The sequence below is a fragment of the Heterodontus francisci genome, chromosome 30 (genome assembly GCF_036365525.1).
Source record: "Heterodontus francisci isolate sHetFra1 chromosome 30, sHetFra1.hap1, whole genome shotgun sequence".
NCBI classification, from domain to species: domain Eukaryota; kingdom Metazoa; phylum Chordata; class Chondrichthyes; order Heterodontiformes; family Heterodontidae; genus Heterodontus; species Heterodontus francisci.
This window is the reverse complement of record NC_090400.1, coordinates 35108076-35125996: the sequence shown is the minus strand read 5'-3', so window position 1 is coordinate 35125996 and position 17921 is coordinate 35108076. Positions and strand designations below refer to the sequence as shown.

At 42.0% G+C, this 17921-nt stretch overlaps 1 protein-coding gene across 1 annotated transcript in view; it reads left to right on the top strand.

The window, feature by feature from the left end:
- Positions 1–17921, top strand: part of appbp2 (amyloid beta precursor protein (cytoplasmic tail) binding protein 2) — a 91713-nt gene that overhangs the window by 24989 nt on the left and 48803 nt on the right. Inside the window, exon 2 of the mRNA XM_068010362.1 lies at positions 4079–4167. Coding sequence (XP_067866463.1) covers positions 4079–4167 — 89 coding nt within the window. The remainder of the gene's footprint in view (positions 1–4078; positions 4168–17921) is intronic.

The following is a 17921-nucleotide window of genomic DNA, read 5'->3' as shown; positions in this document are numbered from 1 at the left end:
ACCAATCAGTACAAGATAAAGAATTTGTGATGTCAGTAAATAGCCTTTGTCCTTAATTGACTTATGAAACTGCCACCAGTACAAGGAATATTGTCTCAAATAAAGTCGTCAGATGAGATGTCATAAAAGCATTTGGATTAGGAAAATTTTTAACGATCTGGAGATTGGATTCTGAAAATGGGTCTGGATGGCTAAGCTAAGTGGTATTTTGTTCCAATGTTCAATGTAATATCAATGATATTAAGTGACCTAAATTTCTATCTGATAACTTCAGTCAAGGTTTTTTTTTTGTGAGAGCTAATGTCGATGTCCTTGAGGGTCATGCGCATCTCCTGCCACTCACTGATATAATTTTAAGGTCTATTAATGAGCCATTCCCTCTTGTGGATGTTTTGCCATATTTCCTGTAAGACAATGTATCCTTTATGAATCAGAAACTGCAGCCAATGATCTGTCATTGATGCTTCATTTCTGTAGATCCTTGGTCAGGCCCCATCTGAAATACTGCATTCAGTTTTGGGCAGCGAACCTCAGGAAAATATATATCTACCTTGGAGCAGGTACTTCACTAGAATTATATTAAGACTTGGGGTTAAGTTATGTAATTTTGGAACTCTTCTCCCAAGGGCTATGGATGCTGGGTTAATCATAACTTTTAAAGCTGAGATTGATGGATTTTTGTTAGGTAAGTGTATCAAGGGAATCTAAGGCAGTTAAATTTGAGTTGCGATCCAGGTCACCCAATGCCTAATTGAATAGCGAAACAGGCTTGAGGGGCTGAATAGCCTACTCCTGTTTCTGTAGCCTTTGCAAAACCTGCAATCCATCCTAGATTTCTACAGCACTTTCTATCCTAGCCACTCTAGATTATCAACTTGATGCTTGAGCTGGGCTCAGATACCAAATGAACTAACTAATTTACAGAAATTAAATGAGTAGGGTGCACAAAACAGCACAAGTTTATGTACAATGACAGCTGTAAAAATATGATCTTTGCGGTCACACTTTGCCTTGACAGCATTAAGTGAAAGACTGTGTCTTTTTTCTGATTGTCTCAACACACTCCACTTGTTTTTGGTTACACTCACTACTTACTCTCCATACCTGTGGCTTAAATGTACCATTTTTGTTTTTGAAATTCATGGATTTTGTGGTAAACTCCAGGCAGACATAATACGTAATGAAGTTACAGGTTTGATTGCATTGTAGTTCCTTTGACCCTCTTTTCTGGTTCAAATATCCACACTGCTCAAATTATGTCTTTCTGACTTAATTAACACAGTACTGGATAGAAATAGAAGATAAAAGACATCTCCCAGAAGCGAGACTTGCTGGAGCTAGGTGAACGTCTTAGACCCTCCCTGGCATTAACTTTTAAAATTATACAGTACACAATATATACTCATGCATATAAAAGTAGGTGGCAGTTCATTTCCACCCCTTTCCCCTGAAATGTTTTGTTTTGAATTATTGCAATAGCAAATAATCAACTTGCGTATCTGGGTTTCTTCAGCTACTGTTATGACACGACCGCTCAAGACAAAGCTGCCAATCAAAATATGATTCTAATTGCGGTGGGAGCAACGCACTGTCAATTCAGTCCCGTCACTCCACAGGTCGCATAACATATATATCTCTAAGCTTTCCCAAATCAAAGAAAGACACAGCCGAGTTGAATAATCTAGTAACCCCAAAATGAACCAACCAGGTATCTTTTAGATATTAACAAATCAACTATTTATTAGAAAACACTACGAAGATAAACCAATATCTAAAAATAGAAAAAGCAGCAAAGTCCCTGCAGATTTATGCTTCCTGACCAACAGTCCTCAGATTCAAAGTCCACTCCCAATCTTCCAGGGTCTGATGAGGAAAGGAAAACAATTTTTCATCGATAGGCCATTCAGTAATTCTGTTCAATATTTGAACCTTCAAACTCTTCTTTCCAGCGATGACCACAGCAGATCAACAATTCGCAACCACTTCCAACGAATCAATCTGGCCTAACTTTCAGAATTTTAAGAGGTAAAAATAAACAGTTTAAATTGACAGAGACCTCTCCTATTTCCTTCAATACATGCTGGAAATACAGTCTCTGTTTCAAACTGTCTCTCCAAAGCCAGTTTTTTTTTCAGCTAGTTTCACAGTTAAACGGCAACATTGTATATCCTGTTCTCTGTCTCTGATTGTATCCATGGCAATCAAGATGCACTTTCTGGTGACTCCTGAAGCTAGCTTGTTGCCTTAAAGAAGTACTGATCTCTTACAGCCTTAAAGGCACACCACATATTTCTTTAAAAAAAAAGCAGGATCATTACACTATCCATGGGTCGCAGTTTCTCACTTTACGTACGAGCACGCATACAAACTAGGAACAGGTGTAGGCTATTCAGCCTCTCGAGCCTGCTCCATCATTTTAGAAGATCATGTCTGATCTGTTTGTCAACTCGACTCCACTTTCCTTCCTATCCCCGATACCCTTTGACTCCCTTGTTTGTCAAGAATCTGTCTGCATCTGCCTTAAAAACATTCAATGTCCCCCCTCCACTGCACTCCGGGGAAACATTCTACAGATTCATGGCCCTGAGAGAAAAAATTTCTCCTCATCTGTCTTAAATAGGAGACCCCTTATTTTTAAACTGTGCCCCCTAATTTTAGTTTCTCCCACAAAAGGAGAACTTATGGTTCAGCTTATTACTTAAAAATTGCTATTTATTTATCTTTACAAATTAAAGTTTTTTTACGGGTAAACTCATTCAAATTTGTGAGTGCCGTTGGAATATAGAGGATATCACATCATCTATGTATGTGGTACTGCATCTATGTATCTCGTGGACTTAACCAAACATGAAAAGGCCACAATTTAATTTAATTCCTTAAATTCAGTTCAGCAAATTGTATATTGTACTGTGTAGGATTTCATGCTGAGCAACTTCATCAAGCTACCCCATGTCAGGTGCAGCACATTTATATAAACAGACTATTGTTTCCTCTCTACTGATCCCATTGCAACAGGGTTTTTTTCCCTCATTTTGCACATTAGCTGTTCTATAGCCTCTTAGTGAGCCTGCCACCTTAGTATTGAATTAAATATGATTTATGCTTACTGAGATGTCCAACCTGCTTTTGCTTCAAAGCCCCCCGTGAGAAGACAAAGATAACTTTCATCCCATCATTGAGATGGACTATAACCCAAAAGTGGCACTTTTGAGACTGGAAACTGCAGAGCCACTCAAAATGGAAAGACTCAAACATAAACAACACATAAATCAAGGTTGTAAAAGATAACTAATTACAACTTGGATCACTTCCTATGCTTCAACAGTACGTGATAAATCATGAAGTTACAGACTTGATTACATAGTAGTTCCTCTGATGTGGATATTTCAACCTGGAAATAGGACCAAGAGGGTGTAATTCGCACTGCTCAAATCATGTCTTTCTGTCTTGATCGTGCAGTTTACATTGAGGTTCTGGAGGTTTGCGATCCAAGTTGTAATTAGTTATCTTTTATAACCTTGACTTATGTGTTTATGTTTGAGTCTTTCCATTTTGAGTGTTTCCAGTCTCAAAAGTGCCATTTTTGGGTTATAGTCCATTTCAATGATGGGTTGAAAGTTATCTTTGTCTTCTCACTGAGGGCTTTGAAGCAAAAGCAGGTTGGACATTTCAGTAAGCATAAATCATAATTCAATACTAAGGTGGCAGGCTCACTGAGAGGCTACAGGACAGCTAATGTGCAAACTGAGAAAAAAAAAACCTTGTTGCAATGGGAGCAGTATAGAGGAAACAATAGTCTGTTCATATAAACGTGCTGCACCTGACATGGGGTAGCTTGATGATACCAGTTACCCACAGTGGAAGGTCATCAATTCCCAGCATTAACTTTTGGCCATAAAGAAACTTTGTACAACTGCTGCTTGTTAAGTAATATGCAAAAGAACAAAAACAGTGGTAAGCCTGAATAAAACTGGGGAAATGAACCAATATGGTTTATTACAAGTAACCAAAATATATTTTGTATGGTCATCATAAGTGCTGTAATTTTTCTGACTAAAATCCCCGTTGCCTTTTGCAGCTTTATCAACAAGGACGTCTATGCCAGCTGGGTGGTGAATTCTGTGAACTTGAGGTGTTTGCAAAGGTGCTTCGAGCGTCAGACAAAAGGTAAGCATACCTGATTGTAAGTACATGTAAATGTTTATACTAATAATTCATATTTGTCATTACCCAGTGAACCGATATAACTGCATCTAGTTTCAATCTGGAGGCAAAAACTGAGTAAGATTCCAAACCTGAAGTTTAGCAATCTGGACTTGCCTCCAGTTTTTTTTTTCAATCCCGCGTTCTTTCATAAACTCCATGTACTTGGAATCGATATAAAAATATTCTGAACTTGGCCACCATTTCTAGCTGCCAAGTATTTTACATATTTGAGGATCAGGCTCTATCTTAAAGCATAGCCTTAACTTGCTCTGTAGTATTAGTGGTACTTCTGACTGAATTTATTTTAGATCTGCTCTAATTATATTTTCCTGGTGGGAAATATGAAACCCAATTCTATTAGACTGCTTTTACCTCATATTGACAATACTTGTAATTCTGTAAGAACCAAGGGTTTATTTGCCTAAGTTTAGTCTATTTCAGCAGTTGTAAAACTTCTCTAATATTGGGAGCTTTAAAAAAAAAATTATAAAATATTATCACTCCAGCCACCTTCCCATATATAAAATGCATTGGTGGCTAAGTACAAAAAATGCAGTCACTCCTTACCTAACCCTGCCAATTCATTGCCCTTGCCACTTTTTCCTCTTCCTCATGGAGAGTTATTCCCTTTGCTGATTCACACCTCATTATCACACTTGGTTCTCCGATGGTCCTCTTGTTTAACTCAGAGAGCCTTTTCTGCATGGTACTGGTGGAAATTTCTGGTAATTTGTTTTGTTGAATCAGAAATTCCTTCGAAATTTTCATTACCTAAATGCAGTAGAGCAAATCCATTCTGCATTTACGTAGACTTTTTAATGTAGAAAAATATCCCAAAGTGTTTCAAAAAAGCATAATCGATAAATGGACAATGATAAAGGAGGAGATATTGGATGGGTGACCAAAAGCTTGCTTTTAAGGAGGGAAATCCAGACAGTGTGATCTTGGGCAGTCGAAGGCGTGGCCACTGATGATGGGCTGAAGGGAGGGCAGGATGCACAAGAGGCCAGAGACCAAGGAAGAGTTGGGGCAGGTGCTGTGGGCCTGGATGAGTTAACAGATAGGGATAGACATGAATGGATTTGAGCATGAGAATTAATTTGAGATGTTCGAGACCAGGAGCATTATAGCTCTGCAAGGACAAGACTGGGGGAAGGAAGATTTGATGCATGGTGTAGGATACATCAGAAGAGTTTTGGATAGTCAGTGTCTGGATTTGATAAAAGCATAGTTTTAGCAGCAGATATCTTGAGGTAGGGATGGAGGCAGACAATGTAACAGAAATGGAAGCAGGCGGTCTTCATTATGGAGAGCATATAGGGTCATAAGCTGAGCTCAGTAAAATAGGATACCGAATAGGAACACGTGGTAATGTCTGATCTCCGAGCAATGCAAGTATCTGCTAGGAGCTGGATCAGGGCTCAGCATCCAGGACTGCACCGAAGAGTGGCGTAGCAGTGACTCCCACACCTCCCCTTTTTAATAAGTGCTTGTGATCCTTTTCTCCCTCATTTTCTCTCTTTTTTCCCCCCCCCCCCCTCCAAATCTATCCATCTTGGCATTTCCAGTACTTTTGCACTGTTTAACTTTTTAATTTAATTTTTAATTTATGAAAGTCATCTGATTCTTGTACATGTATTTCATACAGATTTGGAAAATTCTCCTACTGAACTCAGTTAATGACTACATTTGGCTCACTTATCTGAAGGGGCTTTTCATTTTTGGTGTAATGTCTTCATGTTGCTGTTCTTGTATACTTACTGTAAAGAATACACATTCTTTGAAAAAAGGAATGTTTAAAGAACTTATTTATAGGTATAATAAATATATAGTCAAGTAAACTTTTAACTGACAAAGTTAAATAAAGTGATTAAATTTGTCCTGTTTGCCTGTTGTTTGACATTGTCAAAATAAAAAATGGAGTTGGCACAGCAGACACTTACCTGATGTCACTAAATTTTCCAAGATCCAACTAAAGAAATTCTGGAATAAAAATTGGTGTGCTGGAAATACTCAGGTCTGGCAGCATCTGTGGAGAGAGAAACTGAGTTAACGTTTCAGGTCGATCACCTTTCATCAGAACTGGCAACGATTAGATATGTAATGGGTTTTGGGTGGAGGGGGGCGAGGGTGAGGGCGGTGTGTGGAGGAAAGAAGAAAATGGAAGGTCTTTGATAGGGCGTAGGGCAGGAGAGATTAAATGCCAACGATATCATGGAAGAAAAAGCAAAAGGAGTGCTTATAGTTGTAGTAAAAGATGAGCAATAATCCAGAGAGAGTGTTAATGGCAGAATAATGATCAACTCCGTCTGAAAGGAAAAACATGAAAAAACAGTTTTAAGATCGGTACATGGTGTAAAAAAAAAATCAAAATGGGGTTCATGATCCAAAATTGTTGAACTCCATGTTGAGTCCAGAAGGCTGTAAAGTGCCTAATCGTAAGATGAGGTGCTGTTCCTCAAACTTGCGTTGAGCTTCACTGGAATACTGCAGCAAGCCAAGGACAGAAATATGGGCGTGAGAGCTAGGTGGTGAATTAAAATGGCAAGCAACTGGAAGCTTGGGGTCATGCTTGCAGACTGAGCAGAAATGTTCCGCAAAGCAGTTACCAATCTGTGTTTCTTCTCCCCAGTGTAGAGGAGACTGCATTTTGAGCAACAAATACAGTACAGTAAATTGAAAGTATAAGTAAATCGCTGCTTCACCTGGAAGGAGTATTTGGGGACTTGGATGGTGAGAGAGGATGTGAAAGGGCATGTGTTACATCTCCTGCGATTGCATGGCAAGGTGTCAGGTGATGGAGGAGTGGTCCAGGGTGTCACAGAGGGAATGGTCCCTTCAGAATGATGCCTGGAGGGGAGTTGAAGATGTGTTTGGCATCATGCTGGAAATGGCTGAGGATGCTCCTTTGGATGTAGAGACTGGTGGGTAAAAATGATGGCATATGGAAGAAATAATGTATAATCGGGAAGGAACTAGTGGAAAAACTAATCCTAATTGCTGTTTGATATGAAATGTACTGTAATTAGGCTATCTCTAAAGAGCAAAAAAAAAAGTATTAATTAGCCAAAACAACTGTGGTGAACCATTGAAAGAAAAGGGAATGGTTTATTGAGAAGTCCTTAGCTGAGCAAAGTATGATCCATTTCAGTACAGTACGTAATTTATGATTGTGCAGATAATTTGTGTTGCCTTTTCAAAAATCATTAGCAATTGAATATTTGTGGGTTTTCAAAGAAGGTGGTCACTGCAGGATCCTCTTCAAAAAGTAAGTGTATTAATCTGAATTGGCACATAATGACAAGGTTATTTTTCTCCAGAATGTGTGGACTAAGAAATGGAGCATCTCTCGCTGCAGATTTATACGCCTGTATTTGCATATGCCCATGCATGCTATCTATAACTGCAAAGTCTTGGCGTTTTTCTTTGTGATGGTACAGAATGTTATGCTGGTATCATTTGGCAGGATTTTTACCTTAACTGCCTTATTTTTACCACATTAGAAATCCACTAATGACATTCTGAAATAACATTTATCAAAATCAACTTCACGTAATCCACCAAGGTAGTTCAGTTGAAAACTGCATTGAGAAAGCTCATGCTGTGGTAGAACTGATTGTTGTGTGTGCTTAATAAATGTTCTACCCAGCATTTTGGTTTTGAAACAGGTGATTGAAGGAACTGAGTTTGCCTGCAAAGTCATTTCGACAATGGCAGCATTTTAAACTTTTTTTAAAAATGGCAGCTTGTCTTAGCCACACATTTCGAGGCCTAAGTCTGCTTTTGAGCAGTTCTAAATATTGCTGGAAGTGAAGTGGCAATTAACTTTCACTATAGCATTTTCACACGTGTGGGACCCTGCTACTTCCTACATTGCAACTTCAAACATTTCAAAAGTACTTTATTGGCTGTAAAGCGATTTGGGACATCTTCAGGTCGTGAAAAGTGCCATATAAATGCAGGTCTCTGTGTTGTATTTCTACGTGTGCTGGGGCCGATAATTTTAGCTTTATTTCTTGGTGTTTGTTAATCTTGTGAGCAGTTTAGAAAAGTTCACTGTTCTGGTATAAATTTAGAGATTAGACTTTAATTTCTGTACATTTCATTTGAGAAGTTATTGTTCCAACCAGGGCAGGAGGAGTGCATTGTTAATTCAGACCCACTTCTCCACAGGTCACAACATTTTAAAAAATTTTCCCACTTAGTAAAACAGTCAATAAAATATGCTATTTTCCTCAGAATAGAACACACTAACTAGGTTTCTTTACTAAACAACAAAATTAACAGTTTATTATAAAACAAGTCTTAACTAGTAATAAAGTAAAACATAAACACATCAAATTTTTAAAAGTCCACTTTCTACCTTAACCAAATTTTAAAGTCCCTTTTTACCATAGTCCCTTCACACGCACACATACACACACACGGACAAATATATATATACGAAAAAATTGTATTTAGATCACAGCTCTATCACAGATTAAATAAAAAAACCACACCGGGCAGATGCAGATGAGAGACACTGCACCAAACTGGAACACAGTCCAACCTCCGAGCACACGCAGATAGGTCACTAGAATCTTCCAGAATAGTGCTCTTCAGGCGGCGTTGAAAAGTAACTTATCAGGCCTTTCTCAAATACAGGAAACGAGATGAATCAACACAATGGACTTCACAGAATATTTCAGGGAATTGTGGAAAAGCAAGCTGGGTTGTAATCTTCTGTTCTTCCTTGGAATTCTCTCCTTTTGTCCTTTTTTTGACACATCAGCAGCACTTGACTTCTATCTCCTTCCAGAAGGTAAAACTACACACACGCTGACTCACAACCAAAAAACCTCAGGTTTTTTTTCTGCCCATCCAGGTACTCTCTGTTCCTACTGTGCTTGTCCAATCAAAGGTGCGCTTGTCACTTTTCTGCCCATTACCAGGGTGTCTGTTCTAAGTGTAACCCAAGCCATGTGACAACCAGCAACGCTGTTGCCAATCTGGCTCTCTGTGTCCTACTGATTTTTTAAAAAACTGATCCAACATTTATTTAGCTTAACCATAAATTCCTTAAAATATTTTTTAACGAAAAAGAATGACATTCATAACGCTTCCACCCTCCTTGGAATGAAGCACCATTTTAAAATGTGTTTCATTACAAAGTGTGGGGAAAAATAGAAAACACTTTCACACATGCTCATTCACTCTTCATTCAGATAAGTTGAATAAAGTTAGATTTTCGATTAAAGCATCTGCAATATGGGGCCGTGGTGGCGTAGTGGTATTGTCACTGGACTGGTAACCCAGAGAGCCAGGGTATTGCTCTGGGCACATGGGTTCGAATTCCACCATGGCAGAAGGTGAAATTTGAATTCAATTAATAAATCAGGAATTAAAAGCTAGTCTAATGATGGCCATGAAACCAGTGTCAATTGTTTAGATTAGATTAGAGATACAGCACTGAAACAGGCCCTTCGGCCCACCGAGTCTGTGCCGAACATCAACCACCCATTTATACTAATCCTACACTAATCCTATGTTCCTACCAAACATCCCCACCTGTCCCTATATTTCCCTACCACCTACCTATACTAGTGACAATTTATAATGGCCAATTTACCTATCAACCTGCAAGTCTTTTGGCTTGTGGGAGGAAACCGGAGCACCCGGAGAAAACCCACGCAGACACGGGGAGAACTTGCAAACTCCACACAGGCAGTACCCGGAATCGAACCCGGGTCCCTGGAGCTGTGAGGCTGCGGTGCTAACCACTGCGCCACTGTGCCGCCACTGTGTTGTAACAACTCATCTGGTTCACTAATGCCCTTTAGGGAAGGAAATCTGCTGACCTTACCTCGTCTGGCCTACATATGACTCACAGCAATGTGGTTGACTCTTAACTGCCCTCTGAAATGGCCTAGCTGTATCTAACCACTATGAAGTCAATAAGAAATGAAATCGGATGGACCACCCAGCGTTGACCTAGGCACCGGAAATGGCAACTGCAAACCCAGCCCTGTCAACCCTGCAACGTCCTCCTTACTAACTTATCGGGGCTTGTGCCAAAGTTGGGAGAGCTGTCCCATAGACTAGTCAAGCAACAGCCTGACGTAGTCATACTCACGGAATCATACCTTACAGACAATGTCCCAGACACTGCCATCACCATCCCTGGGTGTGTCGTGTCTCACCGACAGGAAAGACCCAGCAGAGTGGTATACAATTGGGAGGGAGTTGCCCTGGGAGTCCTGAACATCGACTCTGGACCCGATGAAGTCTCATGGCATCAGGTTAAACGTGGGCAAGGAAACCTCCTGCTGATTAGCACCTATTGGCCTCCCTCAGCTGATGAGTCAGTACTCCTCCATGTTGAACAGCACCTGGAGGAAGCTCTGAGGGTGGCAAGGGTGCAGAATGTACCCTGGGTGGGGGACTTCAATGTCCATCACCAAGAGTGGCTCGTTAGCACCACTACAGACCAAGCTAGACGAATTCTAAAGGACATAACTGTGGACTGGGTCTGCGGCAGGTGGTGAGGGAACCAACAAGAGGGAAAAATATACTTGACCTCGTCCTCACCAGTCTGTCCACCCCAGATGCATCTGTCCATGACAGTATTGGTAGGAGTGACCACCGCACAGTCCTTGTGGAAACAAAGTCCCTTCATCATACTGAGGATACTCTCCATGTGTGGCACTACCACCATGCTGAATGGGATAGATCTCAAACAGATCTAGCAACGCAAAACTGGGCATCCATGAGGTGCTGTGGGCCATCCGCAGCAGCAGAATTGTAGTCAACCACAAACTGCAACCTCATGGCCTGGCATATCCTCTATTCTACTATTACCAGGGGACTAACCCTGGTTCAATGAAGAGTGCAGGAGGGCAAAACCTGGTGAAGTAACAACCCAGGACTACTTGCGTGCCAAGCAGTGTAAGCAGCATGCAACAGACCGAGCTAAGCGATCCCATAACCAACGGATCAGATTTAAGCTCTGCAGTCCTGCCATATCCAGTCATGAGTGGTGGTGGACAATTAAACAACTAATTGAAGCAGGTAGTTCCACAAATATCCCCAACCTCAATGATGGGGGAGCCCAGCACATCAGTGCAAATGTTAAGGCTGAAGCATTTGCAACAATCTTCAGCCAGAAGTGCTGAGTGGATGATCCATCTCAGCCTCCTCCTGAAGTCTCCAGCATCACCGATGCCGGTCTTTATCCAATTCAATTCGCTCCATGTGATATCAAAAAAAGACTGAAGGCACTGGATACTGCAATGGCTATGGGCCCTCACAATATTCCGGCAATAATACTGAAGACCTGTACTCCAGAACTAGCTGCGCCCCTAGCCAAGCTGTTCCAATACAGCTACAACACTGGCATCTACCTGGCAATATGGAAAATTGTCCAGGTATGTCCTGTACACAAAAAGCAGGACAAATCCAGACCAGCCAATTACCACCATCAGTCTACTCTCGATCATCAGTAAAGTGACGGAAGGTGTCGTCAACAGTGCTATCAAGCGATACTTGCTTAGCAATAACCTGCTCAGTGACGCTGTTTGGGTTCCACCAGGGCCAGCTCCTGACCTCGTTTTAGCCATGGTTCAAACATGGACTAAAGAGCTGAACTCGAGGTGAGGTGAGAGTGACTCCCCTTGACATCAAGGCAGCATTTGACCGAGTATGGCATCAAGGAGCCCCAGCAAAACTGAAGTCAATGGGAATCGGTGGGGGTGTTGGGGGGGGTGGGGATCTCTCCGCTGGTTGGAGTTGTACCTAGCACAAAGGAAGATGGTTGTGGTTGTTGGAAGTCAATCTTCTCAGCTCCAGGACATCATTGCAGGAGTTCCTCAGGGTAGTGTCCTAAGCACAGCCATCTTCAGCTGCTTCATCAATGACGTTCCTTCAATCATAAGGTCAGAAGTGGGGATGTTTGCTGATTGCACAATGTTTAGCAGCATTCGCGATGACTCAGATACTGAAGCAGTCTGTGTAGAAATGCAGCAAGACCTGGATAATATCCAGGCTTGGGCTGATAAGTGGCAAGTAACATTCGCGCCACACAAGTGCCAGGCAATGACCATCTCCAACAAGCGAGAATCTAACCATCTCCCCATGACATTCAATGGCATTATGATCGCTGAATCCCCCACTATCAACATTCTGAGAGTTACCATTGACCAGAAACTGAACTGGAGTAGTCACGAGTGTGATGGAATACTCCACTTGCCTGGATGGATGCAGTTGCAACATCACTCGAAGCTCGACACCATCCAGGGCAAAGCAGCCCACTTGATTGTGAATGGGGTGCCAAACATTCACTCCCTCCACCACCGACGCAGTGTGTATAATCTACAAGATGCACTGCAGCAACGCACCAAGGCTCCTTAGACAGCACCTTCCAAACCTGTGACCTCTACCACCTAGAAGGACAAGGGCAGCAAATACATGGGAACACCACCACCTGCAGGTTCCCCTCCAAGCCACACACCGTCCTGACTTGCAACTGTATTGCAGTTCCTACTCTGTCACTGGGTCAATAATGCTTGGACTCCCTTCCTAACAGCACTGTTGGTGTATCAACTGCAGCGGTTTAAGAAGGCTGCTCAGCACCACCTTCTCGAGGGCAATTGGGGATGGGCAATAAAAGCTGGCCTAGGCAGTGACACCCACATCCCATGAACGAATAAAAGAAACCCATTATTTTTACCCACATTGTGTATAATCTTTAAGTGATAAGGTTGTAATAGTAAATTCCATCAGAATAGATTATGATTAGAGATACAGCACTGAAACAGGCCCTTCGGCCCACCGAGTCTGTGCCGAACATCAACCACCCATTTATACTAATCCTATATTTCTACCAAACATCCCCACCTGTCCCTATATTTCCCTACCACCTACCTATACTAGTGACAATTTATAATGGCCAATTTACCTGTCAACCTGCAAGTCTTTTGGCTTGTGGGAGGAAACCGGAGCGCCCGGAGAAAACCCACGCAGACACAGGGAGAACTTGCAAACTCCACACAGGCAGTACCCGGAATCGAACCCGGGTCCCTGGAGCTGTGCGGCTGCAGTGCTAACCACTGCGCCACTGTCCAGCATTCCGATTTTTAAAGTTTTCAACGATGACTATTAGCAAATTAGCTGACTGCAACCTTCCAAAAGAACCCCCCCACTTGTTTCAAGCAAGGAATTGGGTAGCAGTCTGTCTTTGTTTGTTAGTGCATTAACTTTTCTGTAGTCTATGCAAAGTCTGGTTGAACTATCAGGTTTAGGCATTAATACTTCTGGTGAACTCCAGCTGCTTTGACTGGGTTCTATTAGGTGGTTCTCCTTGGATTTCTGCTTTTGCCTGGGCCTGTTTTTTCTGGACTTAAGTGGTAAGGATGTTACTTTATCGGAACCGATATCCGCATCATGTTTTTTTAATATTCATTCGGGGGATGTGGGCGTCGCTGGCTCTGCCTGCATTTATTGCCCATCCCTAATTGCCCTTGAGAAGGTGGTGGTGAGCTGCCTTCTTGAACCACTGCAGTCCTTGGGGCATAGGTACACCCACAGTGCTGTTAGGAAGGGAGTTCCAGGATTCTGACCCAGCGACAGTGAAGGAACGCCAATATAGTTCCAAGTCAGGATGGTGTGTGGCTTGGAGGGGAACTTGCATCTGCTGCCCTTGGCCTTCTAGGTGGTAGAGGTCGCGGGTTTGGAAGGTGCTGTTGAAGAAGCCTTGATGAGTTGCTGCAGTGCATCTTGTATATGGTACACACTGCTGCCACTATGTGTCGGTGGTGGAGGGAGTGAATGTTGAAGGTGGTGGATGGGGAGCCAATTAAATGGGCTGTTTTGTTCTGGATGGTGTCGAGCTCACAGACAAGGCCTTGTTTATTTTTTCAGAATCGACCAAGCTGAAATTTTTAAAAAAATGAACAGGGCGGGCTTCCAAATCAGGCCTGGAAAAGCTTCATGATCAAATACTCACTTAGGTTGTACATCCTGGCTTATCCCTACAGACTTTTTGTAAATGCTGTGAGTAGCCTTGTTAAGTTTTTTTTTTTTTTCTCGTTGCTTTCATATTTAGATGCAAACCGTAGTGTCCAATCTCCCTCGCAATTCAGTATTAGCTAACCGGATAATAGGAGGTTCAATTTGAGAATTGTCTAGGCCTCCTTCTGCTTCATCCTTACTATCCTTATCATCCTTCACTGTCTCTACTACCTGACATTCCTGTGCTTGCTTATCCTCCTCCCGGCGATAATGTTTTAACATATTGATATGACATAGTTGATTCTTTTCCAGCGATCTGGGGTGTCAATCGAATAATTTACTTCACCATTTCTCTTGACCACTTTATATGTATCACTGAACCGTGCTTTCAGCGGTTCGCCCTGTAAAGGCATCAGTACCAGCACCTCATCCCCTGGCTGAAACATTCGGGTCTTGGCATGCTTGTCTGCCCATTTTTTCATTGTTGTTTGGGAAGGTGTTCCTGAGCCACTTTGCAGGCTTTCTTAAACTGTTCCCGGAACACACACATAATCTAGCACAGAGGATTCATCCCTCTGTTATAAAAATCTTTCTTCAATTAATTTGAGGACCTCTTATTTCATGTCCATAAACTAATTCAAAAGGACTATAGAACCTATAGATTCATTAGGTGAATTCCTAGTGGCAAACTAAAAAAATTCTAGCCCCTTATCACAATTATGGGGATATTCATCAGTGTGTCGTAATCATTATTTTGAGTGTCTGATGTTCTAAAGTTCCCTGTGTCTGTGGGTGGTATGCTGAAGACTTTAACTGTATTATACCTAAGTTACCCATAACTTCCTATGAAATTGGAACCTTGATCCAACTGAATCTCAATCGGTAATCCATATCTAGTGAAGAACTGGGTTAACCTCTCTACCAGTACCCTAGCAGAAATTGTTCTCCAGGGAATGGCCTCTGGCAACCCTGTAGCCATATCCATGATAGTGAGTATATATTGGTGTCATGCTTTTGTTTTCAGTAAGGGTCCTACACGGTCTACTAACACCCTACTAGATGGTTCCTCAATAAGTGATATAGAAATTAGAGGTGCCGGTTTTATGGCAGGTTGCGGTTTTCCCACAATCTAGCATGTAAGGCACATTTTACAAAACTGCACCACGTCATTGTAAAGACCTGGCCAGGGCGGCACAGTGGTTAGCACCGCAGCCTCACATCTCCAGGGGCCCGGGTTCAATTCTGGATACTGCCTGTGTGGAGTTTGCAAGTTCTCCCTGTGACCGCGTGGGTTTTCGCCGGGTGCTCCGGTTTCCTCCCACTGCCAAAGACTTGCGGGTGATAGGTAAATTGGCCATTGTAAATTGGGCCAATTGGCCATTGGCCCCTAGTGTAGGTATGTGGTAGGGAATATGGGATTACTGTAGGGTTAGTATAAATGGGTGGTTCTTGGTCGGCACAGACTCAGTGGGCCGAAGGGCCTGTTTCAGTGCTGTATCTCTAAATAAATAAATAGATAATAAAAAATAAATGTTGACTTATGCATGTTTTGGTCTTCCGGATCCCCATGTGTCCCGCTAGAGGAATTCCATGCGCTAACCTTAATACTTTGGCAGTACCACTATCTGAACAACCGTCCAGTCTTCATCGCAGGTCTGTGATGAGGTCTCCACTTCCCCAACAGAATCCCATTTTCAATATAATAGTCTTCTGGAACTCCTTTTGCCTCAGCTTCTGTTGGAGCTGATTATTCAGCCACTTTCAACTCTGGATCAGCTTGCTGAAGTGTGATCAGAGAAGACTTATTAAATATTTCATTTGGATTATCTAAATCCCCAAAGTAAACTTCAGATATTCAGCTATCTGATGGTGGTGCCAATTTTACATCTGACAATGGAACTTGTTTAGCCATTGCTTGGATACTACACAAGAAGGAAACATTCTTGGAACCTTTTCCTGTAACTGTCCCATCTCTTTAACTTTACTTGGTTTTTCTGTGACTACTGGAGAAGCTATTACTTTCACTCTGGCCAAATCATTCCCCAGGAATAGGTCAACTCCATCTACTGGCAAGCTATGGACAACTCCAACAGTTACAAAGATACGGGTATATGTTCCCCATCAATACCATTCACTAAAACTTTAGTGTTCAGTGCGCTCTCTGGTGGAAATGTTATGCCTTTCCCCATCAAGAGAGTTTGGGTGGCTCCTCTATCCCCAAGTGTAACTCTAGGTTTACCTGCCTCGCTTGAGGGATAAAGAGTTGCTTTTCCTTTCAACAAGAATTCTCTATAACTCTCAGCTATCTTATTCACATCCCCTACACTCAGTGATTTTTGTACTTGGCCTTACAGCTGCAGTCAGAACTACAGCCTGATCTGTCGTACTCTCGGTCAGGGCCCCTTTCACTGCATTGGCTTTGTGCATCCCAGTAAGTCCCACAGGTTTACCTCGCAGCTTCCAACATTCTGCTCGAAGATGTCCCACCTTGTGACAGTGGTAACATTTAGACTAGTGGACTTCACTTCCACCCTCAGCATCTTCCTTTCTGGCCTGAGGAGGGGATCCCAGGGGCATTCCCAGCTATCCCTCCTTGTCCCTGGCTACTTGCCGCCTTTTCCCTCTCCCACCTTCTGTCCTCCTTGGGTTTGTGGAGGTGACGGACAAAGGATTTGGACTTATACACAAGCTCGTAATTATCAGTAATTTCCGCTGCTTGTCTGGCCCTTGAAATCTTTTGGTTCTCTACATGAGTTCTCACTACTGGAGGGGTGAATTTTTAAATTCTTCCAGGAGAATTAATTCTCTAAGGTTCTGATATGTGGCTTCTATCTTTAGTGCCCTTATTCAGCGATCAAAATTAATTTGTTTTACTCTCTCAAATTCTATGTAAGTCTGCCCAGACGATCTCCGGAGGTTCCGAAATTTCTGTCAGTAAGCTTCAGGGACCAACACGTACGCAGAGAGAATAGCCTTTTTAGCTGTCTCATAATCTGCAGAAGCCTCCTCAAAGCATGGCATGAACTTCATGAACTCTGCCCATCAACCTGCTTTGCATAAGTAGTGTCCAGCTTTCCTTTGCCATTTCATTTGTTTAGCTATCTTTTCAAAAGAACTGAAAAATGCCTCTACGTTGCTTTCCTCAGATTTAGGGAGAGTTATGTATAAATTTAAACAGCTTTTCACTAAGACCTGGGCTGGATTCTGATTCTTCCTCACCAGAATCTCCACTGGAATCAAGATCATTCTTTTGTCTTAGTTCCAGCGTTCTAATCTGGTTTTCTCTTTCCCTTTCTTTTTCCTCAAGTTCAAGTCTTTTCGTTGTCGGTTCTTTTTCAAACTCAAGTTTTTTCAATTCTAACTGTATTTTAGCTAATTGAACTGCACTACACCCGGTTTGCTTTCTTCTTCCAATTTCAAATGGTGTGCTATTACTTCAATTTATGTCTGCTTTCTTAGCGCCTGATTGTAACTCTAACACCAACAGTTTTGCCAACTCCTTTAGTTTAACCTTGGTTAAGTATCTCAAATCACTGAGGGATAGATTCTCCTTCCCCAGAAAAGCCACGGCAACTGTTAAAGACATTCTGGTGGTGTAAACTTTCCTCTATTGCACAAGAAACCTGTTTTATTTTTTTCCTTTTCCAATTATTAATACCCCACTTACAATTGTATGTCGCCGGCATTGGATTTATTCCGGCAAAAGAGAGCCCCCATTAAATATGTTATGA